The 12344-nt window shown below is 28.8% G+C and overlaps 1 protein-coding gene across 2 annotated transcripts in view; it reads right to left on the minus strand.

The window, feature by feature from the left end:
• The window catches only part of LOC117171501, a 30713-nt gene extending 18895 nt beyond the window's left edge, over positions 1-11818 (minus strand). Inside the window, exons 1-3 of one of the 2 annotated variants that reach the window (XM_033358867.1) lie at positions 11700-11818; positions 11406-11580; positions 3990-4866 (exon numbers count right to left, since the gene is read on the minus strand). In XM_033358867.1, the coding sequence (XP_033214758.1) occupies positions 3990-4866; positions 11406-11495 (967 nt within the window). In that variant the 5' untranslated portion in view covers positions 11496-11580; positions 11700-11818. Of the gene's footprint in view, positions 1-3989; positions 4867-11405; positions 11581-11692 lie in introns of both variants that reach the window. The other variant, XM_033358866.1, reaches the window with a different exon arrangement.
• Between the last annotated feature and the right edge of the window lie 526 nt (positions 11819-12344).

Below are 12344 nucleotides of genomic sequence, written 5' to 3' on the forward strand. Positions count from 1 at the left end.
AAATTATATACCAATGAAAATATGCATCTCCGGGAGAGGACCAACTTTTGTTTCAAACTTTTTCCTGTAAAATCAATTTCAAGAAATTTCACCTGAGTTTCCAGCGACTTCGAAACCGCCTGGCAACACTTTTGCATCCAGGTAAGTGCCTGGCAATGCGCAGGTGCTATTTCTAATGTCAACCCCTACATGTGCACCAATTTTCAACCTTATCCGAGTCACGTAAGTTAACTGCCAAAAATTAGCACCTTTGACAGGTCGCCACAGGTAAACGCATCCACTCACACCTGCCAGGCACCCATTTTTACGTTCCTCATCATCAGACGAACATCTCATGTGAAAATTAGCCTTATCCGTATCACGCTCCCAGTTACGTTGTCAGCCCACGCTATATTATTCAGTTCGGAGAAACCTGAGTTTTACTTTTGAGGTTAGATTCTTATGGTCTCTGAAAATCGTTTTAATTAAAAAATAATAATTATCACTTTTTAGATGGTGAGACCAACCGAGATATTTTGGTGAGTGTCATAAGAAACAGCTCGATCATAAAAGTCTTTATTTTTAATGGAGATAAAAATCTAATTTAAAAATACGATTTTAAAACAATCCTTTTACCTCGATGTGCATTAGAATTGTTTAGTATTTTGTAACCAAAAAACCCACTTCAAAAAAAATGTCATTTGCTACCTTCTCCCTTTTCACCCTTAATATATTAATTATATTACGAACTTAGGTTATATACCACGGACATAGGAAACAAGGGACTAGGCATGTCATTGCGGGGGGAGGTCCGCCAACTTTTGATGTCCCGCGACAAACATGGCAGGACCCACATGTTTATATTTTCATGTACAGTTTGTCGGCAAAAATGCTCGTGCGCATAATCAAATGGCACATCGTAAGATGGCGGCTCTCCCCACTCATGGAATTCTCCCCCCTCCCGTGGATTCAACCCCGCTCGCGAAGTTAGGATGGCATGCCTAGTCCCGTGTTTCCTATGTCCATGGCCTAGTCCCTTGTTTCCTATGTCCATGACATTACGTCATACTCGGTCGGTAACGTCAAAATCTATAACTTGGTGGACTGAAAAGCATTGATTACATAGGAGTTTGACTAAAATGAATTTTTATAGACGAAAGTAAGTGAAAAATCGTGATATGGCTTTGCTTCTCAGATAGAAAAGTCATTTCTTTAATTATTATTAGCGATTGGGGAAGTGTGCGATTTGCACAATCTATCAAGAAAAAATATAATGTGCCGTGATTGAGGTTAGGTTGCATTGTTGGGATAGTTGGCGGTCAAAATTTTTGAATTTTGGTAATTCGTTAAAGTGTGTTTTTCAAAGATACCAAGAGATTATTCTTGCACATTGAGAAAACAAAAATTATCAAAGACTGTGATTCTTCTTAGAAATCCTATAACACTTCCTGAAAATCCTTGAACTTCTCCGACTTTTTTTTAAATCCCTTCAAATTCTTGACAATCCTTAAAATCTTTGAATTTTTGCAAATAACTTTTTAAATAATTGCTTAGCATTCTTTAAAGTCACTGAAACTTATGGAAATATTTTTAAATCCTTTAAAACTAAACTTTTAAATCCCGTCAAGTCCGTATAGTGATTCCTTAAAATCACTTGAACTCTTAGAAATCCTGTAAGATTTCTTGATAATTCTCAAACTCTTCCGATTTTTTTGTTAAATCTCTGCAACTTCTTTACAAATATTTACAATCTTTCGAATTTTCTCGAAATTGAATTAAATTAATTCAAATCTCTTAAAATCCTTTACATTTTCTTAAATTCCTTTAAATCTCTTAAAATTCCTTAAAATCTTTTAACTTTTTCAAATTCATTAAAGACCTCTAAAATTCTTTTAAAATCATAAAAAATAACTTGTCAATCTTTCAATCTTTTTGAATTAGTTTTAAATCCTTTAAAAAGAAACTTGAAGATTCCGTCAAGTCCCTAATAATTCTTTGAAATCACATGAATTCTTTGTAAATCTTGTAAGATTTCTTGAAAATCCTTCAAGTCCTCCGAATTTTTTGGACTCTATAACTTCTTTGAAATAAATAAAAATATAGTAAAATTGACTAAAACTAATTCAAATCTTTTAAATCCAAAATCCTTTAAATTTTCTCAGGCTCCTTAAAATTTCTTGAAAATCCTTAAATCAATCAGTTTCTTTAAAAACCTTGAAATCTCCTCAAATTCATTATATCTGTTTTAATAACTTTTCAATAACTCGCTTGAATTTCTTTAAAATCAATGAAACTGTCGTAAAATCTTATAAAATCACCTGTAAATCATTAAATCTTTTAAAACAATTTTTCGATTATTTTTAAATCTTTTAAAAAGAAGCTTTAAAATTCCGCCAAGTCCCTAGTAATTCCTGAAAATCACTTGATTTCTTAGAAATCCTTAAAGTCCTCCGAATTTTTTTGAATTCCATTCAACTTCTTTAAAATCATTTTAAAAATTTCAAAATTGACTAAAATTAATTAAAATCTCTTAAAATCCTTAAATTTTTTTAGACTCCTTAATATCTCTTGAAAATCCTTAAATAATTGAATTAAAAAAAATTGAAGTCTTAAAATATACTAAACTCTTTTTGGATAACTTTTTAAATGGCTTTCATATTAATCCTTTAAAAGAAAATTTTAAAATCCCGTCAAGTCCCCATAGTAATTCCTTAAAATCACTTGAATTTCAGAAATTCTTTAAGTTTTTGTTTGAAAATCCTTTAGATCCTCCGATTTTTTTTTGAAATTCCTTCCACTTCTTTAAAATCATTGATAATTTCCAAAATTGAGTATAGTTAATTAAAATCCTTTGAATTTTCTTAAATTCCTTTAAATATTAAAAAAGTTACATCAATTGAAATCTCTTCAAATTCATTAACATCCTTTTAAATAACTTCAGTAACTCGCTTGAAATTCTTTGAAATCACCTGAAGTGCCTTAAAATATGATCAAATATCTTGCAAATCCTTAAAATTTTTTGGATTCTTTTAAGATCCTTTCAAAATTTTTGAAATCGTTAAAAATCTCTTTAGAAATCCTAAGATCACGTAAAGTCTTTTAAATTATTTTAAATTCTCTTCGATATAACTTTATTTGATATGAAACTACATAAAATGACTTATTATCGAAATGTATTATGACATAAGTTATTTTTCGTGGTGGATTGCCTAATCGAAAAATTTTCAAATTGCCAACAATAATGAAATAAATGGCTTTTCTTTCTTAAAAGCAAAGCCATATCACGACTTTTTACTTAATTTCGCCAAAATTAATTAATTTTAGCCTAACTCCTATCTAAACAATGCTTTGCAGTCTTACAGATTTTGATGTTACCGATCGAGCGTGACGTAATATTAGAATACTCAATGAGCCCAATGCATTATTTAATCTTACTAGTTTTTCAAGGTGTAGTTTCAAATAGGCAGTTTAATTTTGAAAATAATAAGCGACACAATTACGTTTATTTTTACCGTGATTACTCGAATTATAATTAATTATAAATTAATCTCCAGCAGTTCAACGCTTTTTACGTGGTAGTAACTTCCAGTTTAAGGATGTTCTGCGTGTACAGCAAAGTTTAAAATTAATTAATCTATAACTGGATTAATAAAATTGACTAAAAAGACTTATTCATTATTAATTACCTCGAAAAACTAGCTGCAAATGTTATATTTATTACTCTCTTTTATGGAAACTGATTTCGAATATAAGAAAAATTTAAGACAATTTCGTCTTATTGCCAAACAGTTGAACATTCTAAGTCACTGAATTCAATTAGTTAAAATATTGAATAATTTATCAGTGATTTCAGTTACTAATGAATAAGTGAAAATTTCTCGTCGATTGCTTGTTTACTTGTTTAGATTTAAAATGATTAAATAATTTATTTTTCAGCTCGTTTAAATAGAAATTTAAAATTATGTGCTTAAATTTACCTCATGTAATATAAAATTTGTTTTTCAACTTGCCTGCAATTGCGACAGAAGCACCAACAGGATTGAACAAAGCAGCTCCCATGCTTCCAAGTCCAACGACAGTAGCCGCAGTATCTAATAATCCTAAATATTTCGTTTTGCAAGCTGGTGATTTGTGTGATTCCACCCAAACGTAAGATGTTTCCTCCGACCATTGCTCTCCCTCGTCTCCTTGATATTCTCCTCCATAAGGCACAACCATAATACAAGGAGGTAAAATATTTGTTGTTAAATAATCGGACCAGCTTGTATAAACTCTGGCATTGACATCAATGTAGTAAAGTTCCACTTTTGTGGTTTTCAACTTATGTTCCTTTTCATTTTCATCCTCTTTATCCAGTTCCATTTTTTCTTCTTCCTTCTCTTTGTCCAGATCCATTTTCTCGTCCACCTTTTTGTTCTTTTTATACTTTTTCTCATCTTTCTTTTCGTCTTTATCTTTCTTTTCTACAAAGTTCTTCAAAACTTTAAAAAATGGAACAGGCTGTACATACTCCATGAAACAATCTCCATTAAACATGTCTGCCTTTTTTATTTTATCAATCACAGCCTTCACTGAATTCTTATGAAAAGTGACATTGTACATTAAGCTACACAGTATTGTTTTATCTTTGGTGTTTTGCGTTCCATGCTCTACGATTTTATCGTAAATTTCTTGAATTTTTTTCATTTTATAGGCTGGTTTGTACAGGAAAGGTGCGCCTTCAACTGATTCCAGAGACTCATTTTCCTCAGCTTCTGGTGGGCCAAAGAGAGCCGTGCCAATGCAATTTTTGAGGATGTGAGGTTTTCGAGGATCATACTCATTCCAATCGCTTAGAAGTTCATAAAAGTTTTGCTGGAGTCTCGTCGCTGCAAAAACCATCAATTTCTAAGGGACAAAAAAGATATTTATTAATTTAAATCTGGATTTCAGAATAATAATATAATTTAAAAATGATATACTACTTATATTTATTTTTTGAAAAATTCCTAAGTTTAATTTGTTAATCATAAATTAAGCATTTAATCTTAAACACATCAAACTAAAATCATTCAATTTGGACTTTATTTTGAAATAGTACAATTCAGAAATGTTAAAAACTTTAAATGTCCAATTTTAAACATTTGTATTTAAAATTGAAATTATTCTACTTGGAATGTTTTCTTTTTTATAAGTACATATGGTTTTCAAATTCACAAAAATTTAAATATTGTTAAAAAAATTAATGGAAAATTTAATTTGCAACACAATCATTTTAATTAATTGTAAACTGTCAATTTTTAAAAGTTTGAAGTATGACATCTTTTGATTTAATTCAAATGTGGACAGTATAAAATTGAGCCACCAGCGATCAAAACAGGACACGCTCGAAATGCCTTGGTTTCATTTGGCCTCTTGGTTATTCTCCTTCATAATTTTTAAATTTGAAATTTAAGTAATTGAGCCTCCCGCGATCAAAACGGGACACGCTCGAAATGCCTCGGTTTCAGTTGGCCTCTTGGTTATTCTGTTTCTTGAATTTTTCAAGTCGGATTTTCAATCTTTTTGAAGCAACTATTAATTCAAAGAAATTGAAAATTCGACTTTAAAAAATCAAGAACGAGAATAACCAAGAGGCTAACTGAAACCAAGGCATTTCGACCGTGTCCGGTTTTGATCGCGGAAGGCTCAATTACTTAAATTTCAAATTTTAAAATGATCAATGTTTCATCATTCAATATTGAATATTTGTAATAAAAATTCGTTCAAATAATGAAAATTGCGAAAATTGTAATATAAACATGTTTTTAATCATTACATTCAAAATAATTAAATTTGGACCCTTCTAAATTCAAAATTGAAAGGTGCTTACGGCATAAACATGTGAGTGCCAATTTTCAAATTCAAGTTTTGGAAGTTATGAGGTTTCAATTTAAAACTCATTTAATTTAAGATGGTGAATTTCAAAAGATACCAATTTAAAATTGTGGCAGTTTAAACGTTTCAATTTAAAATTATTCAATTAATTTAAAATCAATTTAATTTAAAATTTTAAATTATTCAATTATTCAACTTGAAAATAGTTTTGAAGTTTGCTTTGAACGAGAAATGGTACAATCTTTCACTATTTTATTCTAATAGGAACTTTTTAACTTAAAAGTGATTCATTACCGAGTATTTTAGAAATATCTTCAGTATAGGAAAAGAAAAAAGAAAATAAGGAACAATAAGAAGAAGCATAACAAAAATTTAAGTTTTCTTTGACTTCCTAAAATTCTGGTCAACGTCAAATTTACTAAGCAGATTCAAACTTTAGAGAACTTTAATCTTTCATAAATGTGCTAGAATAGCAATTAACAAATAACAATAGAAAGTCTTGAAAGTAATAATACATTACTCTATCCAAATAGGAAAAGAAATAATAGAAAAAATGACACATTTCTATAATTTCTCCTATTTAGAAACATCCTTTATATAATATTTATGACATAAAATTAGATTTCTTTCTACAAATTGAGGTGAAAAACCGCTTGACCTAATTAAAAGAACTTTCAAAGATATTCCTAAACAAACCCTGTAGATTGAAACAATTCCTGAGTTTAGTGTCTATATTTTAAAAATTTATTTAAGATTGAAATGAAACCTGAAATTTACAAATCAAATTTATATTTCCGAACTACATAATATTCGGGTCATCAGAGATAATCACATAACAAATGAAAAAAAGAGGGAGAAAAAGAAAAGAGTCAACCAAAACCAACCTTTCTCACTCTTTCCTTTTTGTTTCTTCATCTTTTTTAAACTACTAGGGAGTAGGGACCACCATGTTCCGAAACCAATTTATAACCTCCTAATCAGGGATTATTTATAGGAAAACTACAGGTATAAATAAGGGTTTATACAAAAAGGTTATTTAGTTTAATTCTCCAATTCGTTGGTGAGAATTGATTTAAAAATTAAAAAATTATTTTCAATAATAAGAGAAAATACAATTGATTTAATTAATAACCCTATCCCAAACTTATGTATATCTTGAGGGAAATATTTTTAAATTAATAGCTTGTTATCCTATTTCTCTTTATAAATAGCATCTCCATGAATACTCCTTTTTTATGTCACTCATGATAAAGAATCTTGTCCCAGTTGAAATCAGGACCATGTGTGATTTTATGTTTATGTTTTCCTTTTTGGTTAAAATTAATGTTTTTATTCTTATCATAAAGAATAATGTTTATATCTTTGTCTCTTCTTTCACTAATGAATGCAAAATTCGACAAAGGTATCTTTTTTAAAAAGGAAAATGTATATATGTATATTATATCTTTTTTTTAATTGCAGGTATTGTTTGATTTTTAACTAGCAGAAGAATCTATTAATCAGACCTTGCAGTGTTCCTATAAATAATCCCTGATGACGGGGTATAAATTGGCCCCGAAACATGTTGGTTGCCTAGTAAAGTATAAAATAATACGGGAAAGAAAAAAGTGAGAGGTTAGTTTTGGTTGACTTTTTCCTTTTTTCTCCCTCATTTTTCAATTGTTACTTTTTTTTCTCTAATGAACTGAAAAATGAGGTAGATTGGTAGTCTCGTTTTTAATTGTGAATCTTTTTCATGCTCAGTTTGCATAAAATGATTCATGAAAAAATATATTTCTTTTCAATCTCACATTAAAAATTTTTAATAGACACTAAACTTTTGATTCCTTCCAATCTGCAGGGTTGGCTTGTTATTATTATTAATATAAGAGTTCCTTTATTTGAGTCTGAATTATTTTACTTAAATTTCTTGAAAGAAATAGGTTTATTTAAATTTTTGTAAAAAGAATGTACTGAATTTGAGCAATTTTAGTATATGATTATTCTATTATGCGTACGTTTCTCAATAAAATCAAACGGCTAATGATAAAAGTCATATCTAGAAAATTTAATCACCCTTCAGTTTCAGTTTTCAACATTAAATTTTAATTTTTAGTGTATTCTAATTAACTCACTTAAGAGAGTATCAACATTATTTCTATGTACACAAAGTGCCGAATCATCGACATATCTTAAATCAAAATCAAGATTAAAATCAATTCTTTCACAAAATTAATTATAAAATATCAAGAGAAGAAAAACATTCATTTTTAAAATCCCTATAAGAATGCCATAAAAAATTTTTGCATTTTCTTAGAAAATCAAAAATTGAAATTTTGATTGCCCAAAAAATAATGAAAAATAAAAAAATGCTATTTTGTGGTCAAACTATGCAGAATACGATAAAAGATGAATTAACAAAAATTGTGATCCCCAAAAAAATCTATAAATTAGTTAATAATCACTTCTTGATTAGATGCGTACTTTTTGTTTTATTCATGAAAAATAACATTGAAAATAAAAGGAAAATTTGTCGAAGAACGATTCAAGTTATGAACAAAATATATTTAACTAAAACTGTGCACCTAAAACATATCTAAAAATTTGTTATCTATTACTTTTTGATAGAACGCGTATTTTTGGTTTTAATTGTAAAAATGACATTAAAAATAAACATGCAAATTTTTTGGTAAACGATAAAAGGTAAGAAAGCGAATTGATAGACAAAAGTTGTTTGCCTAAAAAACAGATGCAAATTTGTTATAATTTATTACATTCTTATCATTTATGATTGAGAAAGTCTTAGAATTACCCGAAATTTGATATCACAACATTAAAATTTTAAACCAAACGACGCAAAATACGAAAGAAAGTCTTAAGGAGAAATATTAGATTTAGAAAAATTCTGCACAATTTCTCTTATTCAATTTCCAGTAGGATTAGTTATTTTCTTTTTATTTCTCGAAAGTAGTATGTAGAACATCGAAAATTAAAATCTTAAGCCAATATACGACGCAAAATATGAGGAAAGGTTTTTGGAGGATTGTTTCTCGTTCTTAATTAGTTTATTCATCGAAATTGGTGTGAACAAATCAAAAATTCCAATATTACATCAACAAAAGCTAGATACATAAAAATGTAAAAGAAAACTTGTAGGATATTTGGTTTTATCCATAAAAAATAATATCGAAACGAAAATCCTATTTTTAACATAAAAACGCAAGATACAGAAAAATGTCTCAAGCAAGGATTGTAGTTTTTCATAACATTCTCAGGATTTATGATTGAGAAAGTATTAAAATGGACAGAAATTTTACATCTCAGTTTCTTAAGAGATCTCCAGGTTTTAATACACCATGAAATCTGAATCCGAAAATCAAGTTTTGGCGATTGCGTCTGTCTGTCTATCCGTCCGTAAACGCGATAACTCTCGAAAAAATGAACGGATCAAATCCATCTTTAGCACACTTTTTTTAGGTCCTAAAAGAAAGGGCGAGTTCGTTAACCAGACTCTTTTGCTAAAAATTCAAAAAGTGAGCGCATTTTGAAAATTTTTAAAACCACATTTTTCGGAATTTGAAAATTCTATGTACGGATATTATACCATTTTCAAAGCTTTTTTAATCAACCGAAAATCAAAATTTTAAGCCAAAAAACGCACGATATGAAAAAAGTCAAAAGAAGAAAAACATTTCTTTTTTAAAGCCCTATAATATTATTACAACAAATTTTTGCATATTCTTGAAAAATCGAAAATTCGAATTTTGATTGCACAAAAAATAATGAAAAATCCAAAATTCCATTTTGTGGACAAACCATGTAGGATACGAAAAAAGATGAATTAAAAAAATTGTTAAACCAAAAAAGATCTACAATTTCGTTACGAATCACTTTTTGATAGGACACGTGCTTTTTGTATTATTCGTGATAAATAACATTGAAAACAAAAAAATAAAATAAAAATGCATGGAAAAACGATGAAAGTTACGAGAGAAAAAAAGATTCAACACAACCTGTTAACAAATGTCTGTCTGTATAATAATTACATCAAAATCACATTTTTAAATATTTTAACCCAAATATTCTTTTAATTCTCACCCTCACTAGAACTTTAAAAGTACCCTTCTGTAGAATTCTTCATCATGCGAAATATGCATCATTTTATAATTGTGATCCTTTCTAAGAATCGCGACTGTAACACGGTAATAAGCGTAGAATAGAGAAAAATTAATATTTTCAGATTTCAGCGCAAAAGTGAAGATTATTCTATTGTTTTGAATGCGCGATTTTTCCATCTTTCTAAAATGCCACAATAAGAATAAGATACCTGCTAAACTTATTCATTTCTATTTCCATAGCGATCGCTACACAGTTTTTATATTCTCCCAAACAGAACGTGTTTTCAATATATTTAATTCCTTCTAATTGTACCGGTAACGCACCTCACAGAGATATTTTTTATTCCTCGGAAGTGGTCATATTTTCATTTTATTTAATTTCTTCTAATAAGTTCATAAAACATGTGTAATAAGTTGTCTTAATTCCTTCATGTGGAATGTAAATTCTGAAATTTTAATTCTCACCAATTCAACTCTGCCTCTCTAGAGTTAAAATTATTCAAATTCACACATTTGCATAGATTTCTTTGTTGCATTTTTTGAGACGTTTAAATAAATTATTAAAATATAAATAAATATAAATTTGAATATTTTTCGAATTTATAAGTTATAAAAAGATTTAATAATGAAAAATAGGTTAAATAAATGCTTTCGTTGAATTTTACTAAGTCGATTGAGAGGAATAGGATTTGCACTTTTTCTGTTCCGCTTGGGGGATTTTTAGATGGAGGAAAAATCGCGTATTCATAGGAATGCAAATTCTTATTTTTTCTGAATTCAAAGCTTATTACCGGCAATACTTTCTATTTATCAGCCTTCGTCACCATTAATTCTGGAAGATTACAAAACAAATCTACTTTGTTGTCTAGTATTTTAATAATATCAACTTCTATATCTTCAATAATATAAAGTAATTGAATATACTTTTTTTCTTAAAAATTTATTGCTAAAACTATATCTCCCAACCTCAAAATTTTAATAACTTTCTGTGTCTGGTTGATATTAGGAATGAACAAAGTGAATGTTTAGATGTAACTTTTGTACGTCCCCTTGCACATGAAGAATGCTCAAAATTATCGACCATGTTATCTATTTTCATTAAGGGCTTTTTTATTCATCTTACATTAGTTTCCTTCAAAAAGTGCTTTTAATGATGAAAAGGGGGGTACTTGTTTATTTCTCTCTTTATAACCACGTTGAAGATGGATTTTTAAAATTTGTTAGTCTCGAGATTTAAAGAAATCCGCGCTATTCATTTCTTCACATAAAACTAATTCCCTCTCATTATGATGAGAATTTAAAAATCATTTTGAATTATCGTATTTTCGCCAAGGCCAGTGATGTAACACCGTAAGTTTACCAAGAATGTATACATATATGTAACATTTACATACACAAGCACGCCCACCACACAATAAAAAATAATCAATTTCTTATAAACATATTTGTGAAATGATATCTGAAAAAATGTACCTCTACATCTTCAAAATCTATCTCGTCCTTTTCTTTTTTCTCTCTTTTGAGTTCCTCTTTGGAAGTGTGATCTTCCTTTGACGATGTCATTATGTATCTACAAGTTCACACTATTGACTGTTCCGAAATTCACTTTTTATAACCTACAATCCTGAACTTTGTAAAAATGTCGCGCCTGCAAAGTCCAAAATTTAATGACATATTAACGATGATTGGGAAATTAAATATAAAAGTCAATTTGCATTTTTAAAACATTTTTCATGCACAAAATATCGTACATAACTTACAACACACTTTGTAAATAAATGCTAAAATGATGTGAAACTGTATAAGCAGTAACAAACTGCATTTCCAAACAGTAAACCGAGTTCGTTAAAGATGTTTAGAAACCCTCGACGTGTATGACTTCATGAACAGGCAGCTGCCAGTGGTACCATCTACAAATTTACAGCTTCACCAACCAAAGAAAGAAATAACAAGTGGGAAGCGACACAAAAATATATTAGCAGCCATTTAGATAAATACTTAAAAATTATTATACATACCTAGACTTTACATGTTTTAGACTTAATTTATTTTAATTCTAGAAATATGCTAAACATGAACGTCATTCGATAAATATTTATTCGTTAATTATTGGGTAAGATTTTTTGAATTCAAATGAATGTTGGTACACATGAACCGTCAGTTAGCTCGTCGTTTTTTACTTTTTTATTGAAATGCATTCTAGAATATAGAAATAGTTTACATTCTTCTTTAAAAATTAAATTATTATACATTTCGTCTGATTTCAGGAATAAAATTATGACAAAATGATGTAATGTTTCGTTTCACTTTAGGATATCATACCCATTCTACAATATTTTATGTATGCGGGATTTCCCTATAGATGGCAGCATTGTATCGTTTCTGAGTGTTATAAAGGTTATAAATTTAAAT

Source organism: Belonocnema kinseyi, chromosome 4 (assembly GCF_010883055.1).
Source record: "Belonocnema kinseyi isolate 2016_QV_RU_SX_M_011 chromosome 4, B_treatae_v1, whole genome shotgun sequence".
Lineage (NCBI taxonomy): Eukaryota > Metazoa > Arthropoda > Insecta > Hymenoptera > Cynipidae > Belonocnema > Belonocnema kinseyi.